At 36.6% G+C, this 15,970-nt stretch overlaps 1 protein-coding gene across 1 annotated transcript in view; it reads left to right on the top strand.

Annotated features, from left to right (window-relative positions):
- Window positions 1-15,970, top strand: part of LOC135210167 (cyclin-L1-like) — a 66,030-nt gene that overhangs the window by 30,178 nt on the left and 19,882 nt on the right. The window contains exons 3-4 of the mRNA XM_064242993.1: window positions 2,267-2,387; window positions 5,726-5,790. Coding sequence (XP_064099063.1) covers window positions 2,267-2,387; window positions 5,726-5,790 — 186 coding nt within the window. The remainder of the gene's footprint in view (window positions 1-2,266; window positions 2,388-5,725; window positions 5,791-15,970) is intronic.

Genomic DNA, 15,970 nt, shown 5'->3' with positions numbered 1-15,970 from the left:
AATCATTGTTAACTTTAAATCCATATCCTGCCCTTTGTAGGTAATGTGGCTTTGTTTATTCCAACCTATAATCAAGAATAGCCTTACTGTGTACAAAGTTTCCCAGGCACACCAACTCGCAGATCTTGAAAGATGAAAATGACTGCACACTGAATACACAGGCCACATTATAGCAGTGCAGAAGACATTTTGCTTTATTCCTCTTATCCAACCTTGCTTTGAGCAGACATGTGCTGCTTATCTCCCATAGTAATTCCTGTGGTTTGCTTTAGGCATCACTGAAGTGGTTTGGCCGTTTTTTTTTTTTTTTTTTTTTTTTTTTTTTTTTTTTTTTTTTTTTTTTTTCCCTCCTCTCCCCTAGATGCACCCATATTTTACTCTTTTACTATACTGCCATTCCCTTGTCCTTTCTTCATTCTTGCAGTCCAACCACTTCAGCTCCCTCTTTTCACTGTTTGAATCTTAGATTGGCCATAAGTGCCTCAGTGCTTGGCTTAATAAAGCCTCAAATTTCTCAAATGAAGTCATTCTTTTGTATACTGTCCAGTCTTTATTGCGAGTGCTCAGTGAGGCCACTTAATAGTTAACAATTATATAAGTCAGTCTTTGGGCTGCAAGGTGGGACTGCTGTGTAGGCCTTCCTATTCCATTGATTGCCCCATACAGGGTAGAGCCATCAGTACACCTCATGTTGAGCACTGTAAGCATCATCTAAGGTTCTTTGCAGCATACTTTTAGTTCCATCCGCTCGTAACAATTGATTCATGGTGCCACTACAAGGTTTTCCTCCAGTTACACCTTTCAAACTTTTTCACTGTCAATTTCAATTTCGGTGCTGAATGACTTCAAAGGTCCCAGCACTTTGCCTTTGGCCTAAACTCTATATTCTATTCTGTTCAGCATTAAGTGTAGGACTTCCCAATTTTATAAGACAATGCGATCTGCTCATACTGTCATGTGTTTCCTAGGCATACTTTTGTGTACTACAAGATGATCTCTCCTAGTGCAAGATAAACGCTCATGATGTCCATGCTTTTGCATTATTACTAGCACTGAAGTTTAATGTGGAGGGTCTGTGTGAATCTTTAAGCAGTTACTCATATAGTCAGAATACTTCTCAAGATACAGGTATGTGATGTTATATTCAAATCCTTTTGATTAGAAGGAATATGAGGCAATCATTCTCATCCTCATTATAGTCTTCTTCCTACACTCCTCATCTCAGGAAGCAACGGAAGCTGGGAGCTGGGAGCTGGACTCAGCATGTGGAATTCTCTTTTTGTCTTTTAGGATTTAAGTAGTTGGTGCAACTGGGGAGCCATTTGTACAGAAGGAAGGCTATTTATGGTTGATGGGTTGGTATTAAAAATATTTTGTAGAAAAACATTTTATGTAAAGGTTGGCTTGTGTGCTTAAACAAAACAAGAGTTGTGTGTTATTTAAATAGTGAGTTCCTACTGTTCTTGCTGTTTTGAATATCTTGTATTAGTATTACTGCAATCTCTGCTTATCAGTACTACAATGTTGTAGTTATAACACACCACTTAAACTGAAATACTTAGTTAAACTGTAAGCTTAATGATAGAATGGTTATGGAAACAACAGATAATAGGATACTAACTGTTGTGCACATCTTGCAATGTTTTGTTTGATTTTTCAACTGAGAAGTACTTGTTAACTGACTAATCAGGTAATGGTTAGGTTATTGGAAGGTTAGGTTAAAAAAAATCGATGTATTGGAGTATTTGCAAACCTTGGTAGTTCATAGTTTTAAGTGTAACTGCAGTTCCTGGTTATTAGCGGGGTTCCGTTCTCTGCTGGGTGCTGATAAGCAAAAACTGCTATTAGCTGAAACTCGGCGATTTAAGGCACTTATGGCACTAAGTTTTGGTTAATGGTGCCCCTTTAGTTATGGTATGGCACCACTAACCAAGACTTGGCCCATTATGGCGCCGTAAATTGCCTATTTTATGGCAAAAACTGGATCACCATTAACCAAGTCCACTGATAGCCGGGGACTGCCTTTATAGGTATTTTAATATTACGACACATACTCTGAACATGTGGTGCATTAGTCTTTTAACAGAGTAATTCCACATTGGTGTTTCTGCAGTATTCAGACAGTTGTCCAAATCGTTAATGGAAGAATCTAAAATCCAAAAGAACATATATTTTTTTTTTATAAGGAAGTTAACAGCCTTGCAAGCTGGCTGCTCATGGTTATTTTGCATTGCATAAATTTGTACTAACATTTCTTTGATTACAGGACCATTCAACCTGTGATTCTAGATAGTAACTACATATCCCTCAAGAACCAAATTATCAAGGCAGAACGCAGGTTGCTGAAGGAACTAGGCTTTTGTTGTCATGTCAAGCACCCCCACAAGGTAAGTTATTTCACATTTGTCTCTTCCCAGGGTAATACTTTGATAACTGAGCTAGAAGGCAACATATATTCATGTGCACCTTCCGCTGTTTTTCCTTTGATTGATCTACTACCAAGGTGAAAAGACAGTAATTAACATCCAAGCTCTGCAGACTAAACTTATCAACTTTTGAGTTTTATTGAGGGATAAAGAGCTCATGAAATTCTTGGAGGTACCCCACGGTGCAAACGTAATTTTGGCGTTTGTGATAATTACTAAAAAGGGATTTTGTGTGAGAGAGAGTGCAGATGCAATTAATCACAGGTCTTATTGGTGTGTTTGGTTGAAGTCTCGGCCTCTTTTTGAATTGTGCTTGTACTAGATGTTAACATTAATTGATTATGGTGCTTTGGTGAGATGTAGATAATGTAATAGTCAGTCTCTAAATCATGGTATGAGTTCATATTATGTTACATAAGGTTGGCTGCAAGAATTCAGGTGAGGAGCTGAGATTGTAGCAGACCTACTTGACCTACTTGGGGGAGGGGTGACATTGGAAACGGATGACAATGAACAAAAAGCATTGCAGCATGATCACAGGGTGGCTTCAACGAACAATTTGCACTTCCTGTAGTGTGTGTTGCAAGGCACGCAATACTCAGTATCCCCCTATCATTTATTTTAAACATTGTGAAATGTTTCATTTTTATGAAGTTTTGCACCTTATTGCATATGCCTATCCTAATATGTTTGCTGCAAAATTCTCCCATTCTTTTTATTTGCACTTTGTCAATTGATAAGCAAACACTCAATTTCATGGTTGAGTCAGCGGTATATAAACATCTTAATGTATTTGTAAGGGAGAAAACTAGATTTTAAAAGTATTTGTGCAATCATTCTAGTCTTGACAGGTTTTATAATTTTCATGATGACTTAATATGACCTGTTTCATCTTGACCTTATTAGTTGTGCAATATGCCCTCATTTTGAGGTTCACAAGTTCCCATGTTCACCAGCCATTTATTTATTTATTTTTTAATGTGTAGGTCTGTTGTAGTGTACATGGCTCTTTCGCTCAGCCTTCAGAGATGGCCATCATTTGTTATTTATTTTTTTCAGTTCTTTTCACTTTTATGCTGTTAGGTGATAGAACAGTGATTTATGGTTTGGCTAAGTATTGGGTACTTGCAGTTCCCAGCTTTATTCTTAAAATTGCCCCTTCCCATGGTATTCATTCAGGTTCTGAAGTGAAACATGCCACTCATCTATCAAAGTCTAGCCTGATGCCACATGAGCACTTATAGAGGCCTTGGAAGAAAAATCGACTCACTGCTATTAGCCTTTGCCTTGGCACAGTGTGGAAGAAAAATTGGCTCAATGCTACTAGCCTTCACCTAGGCACAACGTGGAAGAAAAATTGACTCATACTAGCCTTCTCCTTGGCAAAGCGTATTAGCAAGTTAAATGCCTTTCTTTGTGACACTCAGTGGGTTGGGAACCTTTGCTGTTCTTGTTCTTTCTTAGAAGTGGGTTGAAAACCCAGAACTTGTCAATTCCTGAATAGGAGTGCTCTCAGTTTCTTCAATCTGGGACTTTGTTGGCACTCAAGACGAGTGTTTCATGTTTATGATTGCAAAATAAGGATATAGATAGGGTGAATGGGTTAAAAAATAAAAACACTCATAAGAAATCTTATGTTCTTGGCAATACAGTTCGTTGTTTTGCTATGTTGGATGTGTGAAGCTTTGTTATTGTGTGGTCCAGGGTTTACTGTTTGCACATTTTCAAATACACGCAGCTTTTTGATGGTTAGAAAACAGATGGTTTAAAAAAAGGGAAAAAGAGCAAGTTATCTGGCAGTTAGTAATAAGTGGAGAAAAATTTATTTGGGTAGTGAAGAATCTATTTTTAACCATAAAAAGTCTTATCAAAATAGTAAGCTATGAACTTTGATTGGAGTATTGCAAAGTGGGTACTCTCTGAGCATCCACTAACAAATTTACCTTCATTCTTTACATTTATATCATTGCTATGCAGTGTCATCTTTTTTTTTTTTTTTTTTTTTTTTTTTTTTTTTTTTTTTTTTTTTTTTTTGTGCCACCATATTTTAACAAGTTATCATTGGCTTTTTGGAGGCAAGTACATAAAATCTATGTAAAAAGGTATATTTTATTTTTACTATGTGTAAACTATTTATACGTATGCATATTCATTATTATCATTATATTATTATGTAATTGGTTGGTATGCATTGTGTATTCATAATTAAAAGATATGGAGAATGAATAATGAACCTTGCCTAGTGTATCGGGCATTGTATCTTAAATTTTTGGCTTAAGGTTGTAGATTATTTTACCCTTGGTTAAAATTTTACTAGGAAAATAGTCCTATACTAGGAGTGATGTAAATCTATGTAAAACATCTCTGTAAAACTGCCAATGTCAACAGAAGTGCTTCCATATTACCAAATACAGTACTTTTGGTGGCTCCATGGGTAACCTCCATAGTCTCAGACATAGGAATGTGAAGGTGCACAGAATTACCAGTATCCTGTAAGTTCTGGGACAGCCTTGTAGGTCAGTTCTTAGAGTTGCCTAGGAAGACTTAGTACTTAATGTTGATGGTTGTTAATTTTCAGTGTAGCATCTGACTTGAGGATCAGGTGTCTTTGCAGTGAATAAGCGCTTCTCGTCTCTTGTGAGTGGTGTATTTGATTTATAGTTTTTCAATTTTTTTTCTTTTTTTACAATTTTTTTTTCCATATATTTTGAATTTTGTATTAATGCTAATCTTATGCCACTTAATGTAAATATTTATAGTATCTTTGAAACTAATGTTAACCACATTGTGAGCCTGGCAAGTTGAGTTCATTTCATTTAGAGATGACAGAAATTGAGTAATAGGTTACTTGTAGCCAAGTATGTAAGTGTTAATACTTCATTGTTTACTTATTTCTTAGTTTTATTTTACAGCACTGCATGAAGTACTCATATTTTGCAGAGATATTTAATTGTGCAGTTCTTTTCATTGTCTCTGGGAATTTTTTCCTTTGAGGAGGTTTTATAGGTACTGTACTTTGGTAAAGTACAAGTGAACCCTTTCTTCATGAGAGGCACTTGTGCCTGTATACATCTGGGCTGTGTAGGAGTCAGGAGATCTTATTTAAGTTACAGACTTCCAGTTGCTGTGTTTATTATGTTCGGTGTCCTACTGAAGTATTTGTAAAGTAGGTTGCCTGACTCACCCTTGAGTATGATAGAGAGAAAATTGTGGTTAATGCTAGTTATTGCATCTTGGTATTTGATATATAAATTTATGCATCAATAATGATCATATGCTAATGCTATTTGTTTTTATAGATCATTATCATGTACCTGCGTATGCTGGAGGCGGATGACAACCGCCGGCTGGCCCAGTCCTCGTGGTAAGTCCTCGAAACAGTTTGTTTACTGGCGGCTCCATCTTAAATTTTCTGCTAAACTGTCTTTTTGTCTTTCTTGCTTGCTCTTAATTCTGCCTCTTGTGTTACTGCATGATTATTTCTTTAGTAGAAGCTAAAGCTACACTAGAAGGGGTGTGGGAAGCGATGGATTTCTGTGGCTGAAAACATGCTTTTATGGAGTTGTTTGAGTTCTAGTGAATGCTTTTCAATTTGAGTTCAGATGTGTCACTTTTTCATATATTACCAAAAAGGCACTATATTTATCCCATTATTTTTTCCCCCAAGAATGCAGCTGCTACCTAGTTCAACCCTGCAGTAGTGTTAGTACTAGTTACGTGCGTTTTATGCTGTTATTTTTATGTATAATGTTGCCACATCCATTACTTTTTGCAGCATAGAACTTGCAAGGGAATATATATGAAAGATATAATGTGTTTGCAATAGGTAACCTAGAAGGATTTTTTATACTCTGGATCTGTATGATCTTTAGCAATTCTTTTTGATACATCAGAGAAATGGATCATGGCAAGATTAGTGAACCCACTATTTTCGCAGACAATATTATAGCATATATATATATATATATAGAGAGAGAGAGAGAGAAGAAAAGAGAGAGAGAGAGAGAAGAGAGAGACGATGAGAGAGAGAGAGAGAGAGAGATCGAGAGAAGAGGGAGAGAGAGAGCGGGGGGGGGGGGGGGGGGGTTTGCCACGAAGGAAAAGCGAGATAGCCGAGTACGTTTGGTCTTGTTCCGACCCTTTACTAAGGCAAACTGATTTTACAGAGGAAAACATAGTCAAAAGAAGGCTTAATATCCAAACTGACACTACAAGATTAGCAATAAGGTCGATTTCACACTACAGAAACGAGGAAATGCCTAAGGGTAGCCACACCTTGGAGGATACACACGCGGTAAACAGGTTATTCTTACAGAAAACCGTACATTTTGAAAAAACAGGGAAGCATATACAACTTAATATCATGAAATTTACACAAATTTTCCTCAAAAATTATTATTAATGAAAAGACGAAAGAAAATGTAAAATATAAATACAAGAGAAAGAGCGAGAGAGAATATGTGTATATTAGTCAAAGTTGTATAATATTGTCTGGAAAAATATGGATATGCTAATCTTGACAAGATCTGAGAAGATTTTCCCTTGGCTTTACTGGAGATGCAAATAATTAGAATTTTTGCATTGTAGCTGTTGTTATTTTTTTATTTTTTATTTTTAAGCGTTAAGGTCAATAATTTTTTATTATGATAGGCAGTGGCTATATGTTTTTTCCCCTGTCATTTTACTTTGCACTATTAAGTGTTGGTGAGGTACGAATAGTTGGTTATTCATTAACAACTAAAGAAATTTATTTAACGCACAGCAGTACCAAAGCGTCTAGAAATTTTTTTTTTATTCTCTTGAATGGTTAGTAATCTTGGAAGTAAAAAAAAAAAAATATGATTTTGGTAATTGATTTACCTGCAAATTAGAGTTTTGAAATAAAAATCTAGATTTAAGTTTTAGGCAAGCCAGAAATGAATTACAGTCTTGATTGGTTAAAGACTGTGTGTGTATTTACTGTGGGATATTTTAAGTATTCAAGTGTAGGCTATATTGTAAGGTCCTCTTCTCTTTACATAGTGGACTAAGCCAGTTAGTATTAAGCTCTATGTAACTTCAAAAGGGTTAGTCAATTTAGGTACGACTTCAGTGATTCGTGTGATGTGGTTATTTTGAATAAAGTTTTAGGTTTGTCACAGATTTAGATATTTAACAATGGTATATTTTATTTTTAATGTGAATCAGGGTAGTTTGATGTTTAACTTCTTAACTTCATGTGGTGTCTTTTGTGATAGTGTTATAAGTTCCCTTTGCCTAAGGAAAACCATCCCTTAATGTGTGCATGAGAAAGGTATCTCTTAGTCATTTTTCTTATTGTAATATTTACAGAACTGATTTTCTTTACTTGTGAATAGCAATGTATGAGTGTTCCCTGTTTTTAATTTAGATTAAAAGCTAGACTTCTTTCCTTTAGATTTTACTTGTGTGCATGGTCAAGGTAATTTATTTATTTAGCAATGTATAAGAATCATTTATTTAAATTGATTATAATTAGGTATTATGAAAGGGTGTAGGGCTTGATATACATTTAGTTTGGCATTTGACATAAAACTTCAATGGTATTATACACAGTTAGTTTTCCAAAAAGTTCCCATAGTATTCTGTTAACTGCAAGATTTATAAAAATGGTATGTGCACTTTTCAGTCAATGCAAAGAATATTCATCCATCCAAAGTTTATTTTTCCTTTTTTCACCCAAGAATGAATTATTAACTACAAACTGTCCAGACAGAGTTCCACTTTCCTCAAAAATGACATTCTCTTATGCAGAATAATTATTTAATATCCTTCCCAAAACAAAAGTGATATACAGTTCCTAGTCATAGATTATACAGAAAAGTGCTGAGTAATCCTCCCCTTCCTTTCCTCCCCCCCCAAAAAAAGTTAACCCGTTTCAGCACCGGTTATCGGCTGAGGTTCCGTTCCCTGTGGGGTGCTGATAAGCGAAAACCGAAAGTAACTGAAACTTGGTGATTTATGGCATTGAGTTTCGGTTAATGACGCCTCTGTTGGGTATCTTATTGTGCCATAACTTTATCAGTACCTTATGGTGCCGATAAGTGAAACTTGGCATGTTATGGCGCTATAAAGTCTGTGATTTTATGGCTCTAGACATGAGCCATTAACTAAGTCCGCTGATAACTGGGGACTGCCTGTAATTGAATGTTTAATCCTGCCAGCAAACAGGATCCAGCAAACAGGATACAGCTTAAATCCTTTGGCAACCTAGAGGTGGGTCCTGATGGCTTTTACTGGACTAAGGAGAGTCCTTGTCCCAAAAAAAAAAAAAAAAAAAAAAAAAAGGTAAAGCCAGAATAGCAAAGAAATCCATGCTAGAATCATGCATCTTTTATTCCCTAGTCTTTACTACTGAATTTGAATCAATTGATAAGCATTGGAAGACCAGCACTTAGAATAGAAGACTTTCCCGCTATGGCAAGAAGCTCATAGACATACACCTAAAGGATGCAAGAGCCAGTAAAAATGACTTGGCTTGACTGTCAGGTTAAAAGTCATCTCAGATTCATTAGAAAGGCTAGGTGGCTGCATGAAACCACACCCAGTTCCCATGGATTGAATAAGGGCAAAGTGACAAATCTGGTTCAAAATCTTGTGATCAGTACCTAGATCTATACCATGCCAATGGAACTTTAGAGCCACACTGTAGCCTTGATAGCCATAATAGAAAATGGGATATTTGGAGGAACTGAAAGTCATTAATTTTAGGAATATTCCATTCCTCTCACCAAATAGCTAACTTTACCCACTTTCCCTGATCTGCAAAGTATGGTGGTTGATGCTTTGTTGTCTTACAGAATCCCACTCTCTCCCTCGGTCTACGCTAGATATTCTCCCCCACATGAAGAAGTGTTTCTGGGTGACTGTAAAAATGTTGATGGTCTGCTTCAGAAAGCTCCTCCAAGGGGGCTGCCCATGATGAGGCTAAGGTTTTCAAAAACACTTGTTGTGACCAAAAGGGAATGCAGTTAGCTTTTGCATATATATATTGGGTATATAGTCACCTCTCAATTAATGCAAAAATTTAGATTTAACGCGAATTGACGCCTGAGCATTGTTTTCAAATCAACCGCGCATCAGCGCTGCAGATGACAGTCGTTGACATTAAGAAAGACATAGCACAGTATGTATTTATTAACCCTCTTACGCCGAAGCGGTAAAAAAAAAAGTCTCCCGTGTGCCGGAGGTGTTTCAGAGTGAGCGCGGACAGCGCGCTTAGTTTTCAAGATTAAGAGTTCATTTTTGGCTCCTTTTTTTGTCATTGGCTGAAGTTTAGTATGCAACCATCAGAAATGAAAAAATTATCATTATCATATATAAATAATGCGATATATGATAGCGCAAAAACAAAATTTCATATATAATTGTATTGAAATCGTGCTGTACGCAAAACAGTTAAAGGTAACAAGTTACTTTTTTTTTCGTTGTAATGTACACTAAATTGCGATCATTTTGGTATATAACACATTGTAAAATGATAAAAGCAACACAGAGAAAATATTATCACAAAATAATGCATGAATTAGTAATGCGCAGATGTAAACAAATGTTTTTTTCAAAAATTCACCATAAATCTAAATATTGTCCTAGAGACTTCCAATTTCTTTCAAAATGAAGACAAATGATTGAATATTACTATATTGTAAGAGTATTAGCTTACAATTGCAGTTTTTGACCATATCTGACGAGTTAAAGTTGACCGAATGTCGAATTTTTTTATATATATATTTTTTATATGCAATTATTTCGGAAATAAGAAAAGCTACAACCTTCAAATATTTTTCGTTTTATTCTACACAAAATTGCGCACATTTTCATATATAAAACTCAATGAAATGCCTAATATGAAACGGAGCAAATATTCCGAGAATGGGACGTACGCATTTCGGAGATTTGTGGCGGAGAATCAGCGTGCAGAGGGAAGGAAAGATTTTTTTTTTAAATTCACCATAAATCTAAATATTTTGCTAGAGACTTCGAATTTGTTTCAAAATGAAGATAAATAACTGGCAATATTACTAGGACTGTAAAGAAAGTATTTTAGCCCTTACAAATTGCGTTTTTTCGACCATTTTGGTAGAGTCAAAGTTGACCGAACGTGGTTTTTTTTCTATTTGTGATTTATATGCAAATATTTCAAAAATGAGAAAAGCTACAACCTTCAATTATTTTTTTGTTATATTCTACATGAAATTGCGCACATTTTCATATATAAAACTTTATGTAACGGCTAATTTAAAATGGTGCAAACATTACCACAATCGCATATATGATTTTTTCGGAAGAGTTACTGTGCGGACGTAAAGAAAATGTTATTTTTTTCATAAATTCACCATAAATCAAAATATTGTGCAAGAGACTTCCAATTTGTTGCAAAATGAAGGTAAATGCTTGAATATTACTAGAATATAAGCGTTTTAGCTTACAATTGCGTTTTTCGACCCTTTCGGTAGTCAAAGTTGACCAAAGGTTGAAATTTTGGCAATTATCGTTATTTATATGAAAATATCTCAAAACTGATAAAAGCTACAACCATGGGTTGTTTTTAGTTGTATTGTGCATGAAATTGCGCACATTTCCATATATTAAACTTTATATAACGGCTAATTTTAAAATGGTGCAAACATTACCACAATCGCATGTATGATTTTTTTTCAGAAGAGTTACCGCGCGGACATAAGGAAAAAGTTTTTTCATAAATTCACCATAAATCGAAATATTGTGCTAGAGACTTCCAATTAGTTGCAAAATTAAGGTAAATGATTGAATATTACTAAAATATAAGAGTTTTAGCTTACAATTGCGTTTTTCGACCATTTCGGTAGAGTCAAAGTTGACCGAAGGTTGAAATTTTTGGCAATTATCGTTATTTATATGAAAATATCTCAAAACTGATAAAAGCTACAATCATGAGTATTTTATTGTTGTATTCTACATAAAAATGCGCACATTTTCATATGTAATACTTCATGTAACGGCTAATTTACAATGATACGAAAATTATGTCAGTGACAAAATAATTTCCGAGATGTGTCAGATACTTTTTAGTGCGGCAAGAAAGAAATTTGCGCTTGCGCGCCTGCGTAGCGATTGTAAACAAAACAACACCTTGATCCGTGAACTCCCAGCATCCCCCAAGGCGCGTGATTCAAAAGTTTTAGGCTGGCAGGCCTAAAAGTATTTTTCCGCGAATTTTAAAAAAAACTTTTGTAAGTAGACGTAAAATACGTCCAGTCGGCGTAAGAGGGTTAATAAGGGGAAAAACTGTTTATTTATCAATAAAGCGAAAGATTTTGTTTATTTATTAACAAAGCAAAAGAAATAAAAAATTGACACGAAACTAGAATCAGCTTTCTTCCGACATCGGCATAATTGAGTGATGTCATGCTGCTGATGGCTGGCTATGTATATTTACACGTATCGAATAATATGCATCTTTTCCATGAATCTTTTTAAAAGTTATACATTACTTCACTGCATTCAATAATATTTTATGTATTCACATATTGTGTTATAAAATTATAACATAGCAGTCATTGTTTTGGTTTGGAAATCAGCTGATGGCGAGTACGAGGTTATTTCGCCATATGTAACTCTGTTCTGTGCAAATTTTCTTGCTTCTAGTTAGCATAAACGAATAACTAGGTACTTTACTTATGAGACAAGGTCATGTTTAGTTATATGACGAATTTTTAAGGCAAAAGACTGCTTGATTAAGTCTTGTTGTAAACTAAATTACATATTTCGTTAATAGATTGCGTTGAGAGCATATTTATTGTGTAAAAGAAAAGTAAAGATGTGAATCCGTTTGCTGTTTTCACTTGATTTCATCGTAATACGATCTTTACGTTATTTAACTTAATTGCGTGAAAACAATGGTAAAATTTGTTTTTTCAAGTCCAGTAGTGTTGATTATAATGATTTTCTCTCGATTTTATTTGCAGTCGTGTTTGATGGCATAACTTTACTGGAGTTTTTTCCTTTTGCTGATGCACGATAATGGTCATTAGCTGCTTGAACAGTTTTCTCAGCTTCAGCTACAAATGGGTTTAAATTTAACAGAATATTTCTTTGCTGATCTTTGAAATATAGCAAATAAAGTTATTACATAAAAATATATCAGTCCCTATTCTACATAAAGCCATTTATAACATAACTACGGTACTTGTTTACTATCGTACGATGGTAACATAACTACGGTACTTGTTTACTATCGTACGATGGTAACATAACTACGGTACTTGTTTACTATCGTACGATGGTAACATAACTACGGTACTTGTTTACTATCGTACGATGGTAACGTAACTATGGTACTTGTTTACTATTGTACGATGGTTGAAATACACCAAAGAGGCACAGCGTTCCCAAAGTCCAGTAACACAACCCCTCTTATTCCTGTTATTTCATATGGGAAAAGGATGTTTAAATAACGTGTTTTTGATTAACGTGAGCTCTCCAGGAACGTAACCCTCTTGTTAATTGAGAGGTGACTGTACCCTGCTGATGGGACACTGTCAAATGGCTAGTTGTATCCAACAAATGCTGTAGCTTAGCCTGTTTGTATGAACAAGCTCCATACAGACGTTTTCTTTTGTGTGAATTAATTTGTAATCGAATCATGTTTCACCACAATCCCAATAATTATATATTGCATTAATTCCAGGAAAGTTGACGTCCCAGTCTCACTGGATTTGCTTTAGTCTAGATCCAGGAAACATCCTGCTTGCTTGTACGTATATCTAATAATATAATTTAAATGGTAAACTAACACTATAAAAACGTTTGTAAAGTGAACACTTACTATGACTGGCGAGACTTCTTGCTTGACGGACAAGAGAAGAGGAGGGTGGTGGGTGGGAGGAGGTTATTGTGCGGAAGGAGACCCTCCCCATCCAGGTCGGGGAGATCTCGTTCCGGAGATTCAACTCTTCTAGGTTTTTTTGGTGAACGTTTAATCACAAACTTATCCAATGTCTGTTGCCTTTTCCTTCCTTGCATAACTTTTCTGAAATGGCTCATTAAATTTTCATTGAGCATATTCACGATCCTGTTCGTAACAATTTTGTCCGGATGATACAATTCAAGGAAGCACTGGACATCATTCCACTTTTCCAATGCGGCTTTTATCACATCACTGCTGACATCTGTAACTTCCTCCCCAGCCTCCTCTTCGTCAGTTGATTGCTCCCCGAGCAAGTTGCTCCTGCTGCTCTTTGTGGAGTTGAACAAGTTCGTCCGCAGTCAAATCTTCTGAATGTTCAGCGACCAATTCTTCAACATCTTCGTCGTTGACTTGTAGACCCATACTGTTGCCCATGGACACAATTTCTTGCACAATCTCTGCATCGAAGCCCTCAAAGTCACGGACAGTTACGCACTGGGGCCAAAGTTTCCGCCACGCAGAATTTAATGTGCGGTACGTAACTTCAGTCCATGCGTTATCAATGAGGGTTATGCAGTGAAACAAAAACATTAAAGTGCTTCTTCCAAAATTCTTTTAAGGTTAATTTTGTCTCTTCAGTTACACTGGAAGCATCTGGAGAAGAGCGCCTTCGTATAATTTCTTAAAATTGCTAATGACTTGTTGGTCCATGGGCTGGAGAACAGAGGTCGTGTTGGGTGGAAGGAACTTGAACTGAATGAAGTCATGTTCACTGCAGTCAGCCAAGTACGAAGGGTGTGCCGGGGCATTATCCATGATCAGAAGGCACCGCAGGGGTAGCTTGTTCTCTGTTAGGTACTGACTCACGGTCGGCGCAAACACTTCATCAATCCACTCCATAAACAAGTTCCGTGTCACCCATGCTTTTGTATGGCCCTCCACATTACAGGCAGTCTGGCCTTATTTACGTTGTGCTGCTTAAAGGCACGCGGGTTATTTGAATGGTAGACAAGTAGCGGCTTTAGTTTCAAGTCGCCACTTGCGTTTGAGCATAACAAAAGCGTAAGCCTATCCTTCATTGGCTTGTGGCCTGGGAGCGCCTTCTCTTCTTGGGTGATAAATGTCCTGTTGGGCATCTTCTTCCAGAAGAGGCCCGTTTCATCACAATTGAAAATCTGTTGAGCGACGTATCCTTCGGCCTCCACGAACTCGGCAAAACTCAAGTCAGCGAACTTGCCTCAGCAGCAGCCTTGTCTGCGCTAGCAGCCTCACCATGCCTAATTACAGAGTGAATTCCAGTTCTTTTCTTGAAGTTATCAAACCACCCTTTACTAGCCTTAAAATCATCTGGCGTGGCACTAGTAGAAGGAGTTTCCTTCAGCAAACTCTGATACACTTGCCGAGCTTTCTCGCAGATGATCGGCTCGTTTACACTATCACCTGCCATCTGTTTCTCATGTACCCACTTCAAAATTATTTTTTCTGCCTCTTCGAGGGTTTGCGATCTCATCTTGGTTTAGTACTGTCACTCCCTTCGCAACATTTGCTTCTTTAATGGCATCCTTGTTTTTTTTCAAAATTGTCGAAAGGGGGGGGGGGGTTGTCGACTTGGCCATCTTTGTACTCACTTGCGATATCGGTCACGCGAACACCACGTTCAAACTTTTCTATAATTTCTTTCTTTATTTCAATGGTTATCTTCCTCTGCACCCTCTTCTCACCATCACTCTTCACTTTCTTACTTTCACCACCACTCTTCACTTTCTTAGGGCCATTATGAAGAAAATCACAAGTTTTAGCGCAAAAAATGCTAAGCGAATTGACGAACGTCTTGTACACAATGAGATGAGACAAAGAGCGATGCGTGGGTGACGCCGTGACTGTGGGCGGCTGGAGGATGGCTGTTCCCATGGCCAACTCAAACGCTACTTCACCAGTGTGTGCTGGGCGATTTCGCGCATTTTTCAAATGTTTTGTGTCTAAAAATTAGTTTGTGAAACAAAGTGAATTGTTATTTTCCAGAAATTTCCAGCATTTTTCAAATGTTCATGTTCTCAAAATTAGTTCATGACCAAACAGAATTTTTATTTTCCGCATTTTTTTTGTTCGTATCTCAAAGTTAGTTCGTAGGTCAAGGGTGAAATTTTACCTATAATTTTGGTCGGGGATCGAGTTGTACGTGGGTCAATGCGTTCGTGAGTCAAGGGTCTACTGTACTACTTATGATCGAGTTTAAACATTTTCGGGGTTTTATTACCATCGATTTTACCCGTTTCCCAGGATCACCTATTGCTAAGGGGTTACCTTCACTTTACACATCTATTTACTCTTTTCGGTAGGTTTATCGATATTGTTCTTAATTTTGATTTACTAACAAGTGTTTCATGTTATCTTGTGATGCTAGTGTTATCTATGAAGTTATTTGGATAACCCATACACAGTACAATTCGGTGTGCAGCAGTGCCCTTGCGCAGTTTGTTTGGACACACTTAAAGCTTTTTCATCTTTTTTTGCTGGCATCAATTGTGTTTTTTAGAGGACAGGACTTTGACATTAATACCACTTAATAAGGTGACTTGGGACATCTCCAAACTGCATATGATTTTCGCCTCTGACCTTCGGTTTTGTGACGCCAGTG

Source organism: Macrobrachium nipponense, chromosome 39 (genome assembly GCF_015104395.2).
Source record: "Macrobrachium nipponense isolate FS-2020 chromosome 39, ASM1510439v2, whole genome shotgun sequence".
In the NCBI taxonomy this organism is placed as follows: Eukaryota; Metazoa; Arthropoda; class Malacostraca; order Decapoda; family Palaemonidae; genus Macrobrachium; species Macrobrachium nipponense.
This window is presented reverse-complemented; position numbering and strand designations above follow the sequence as displayed.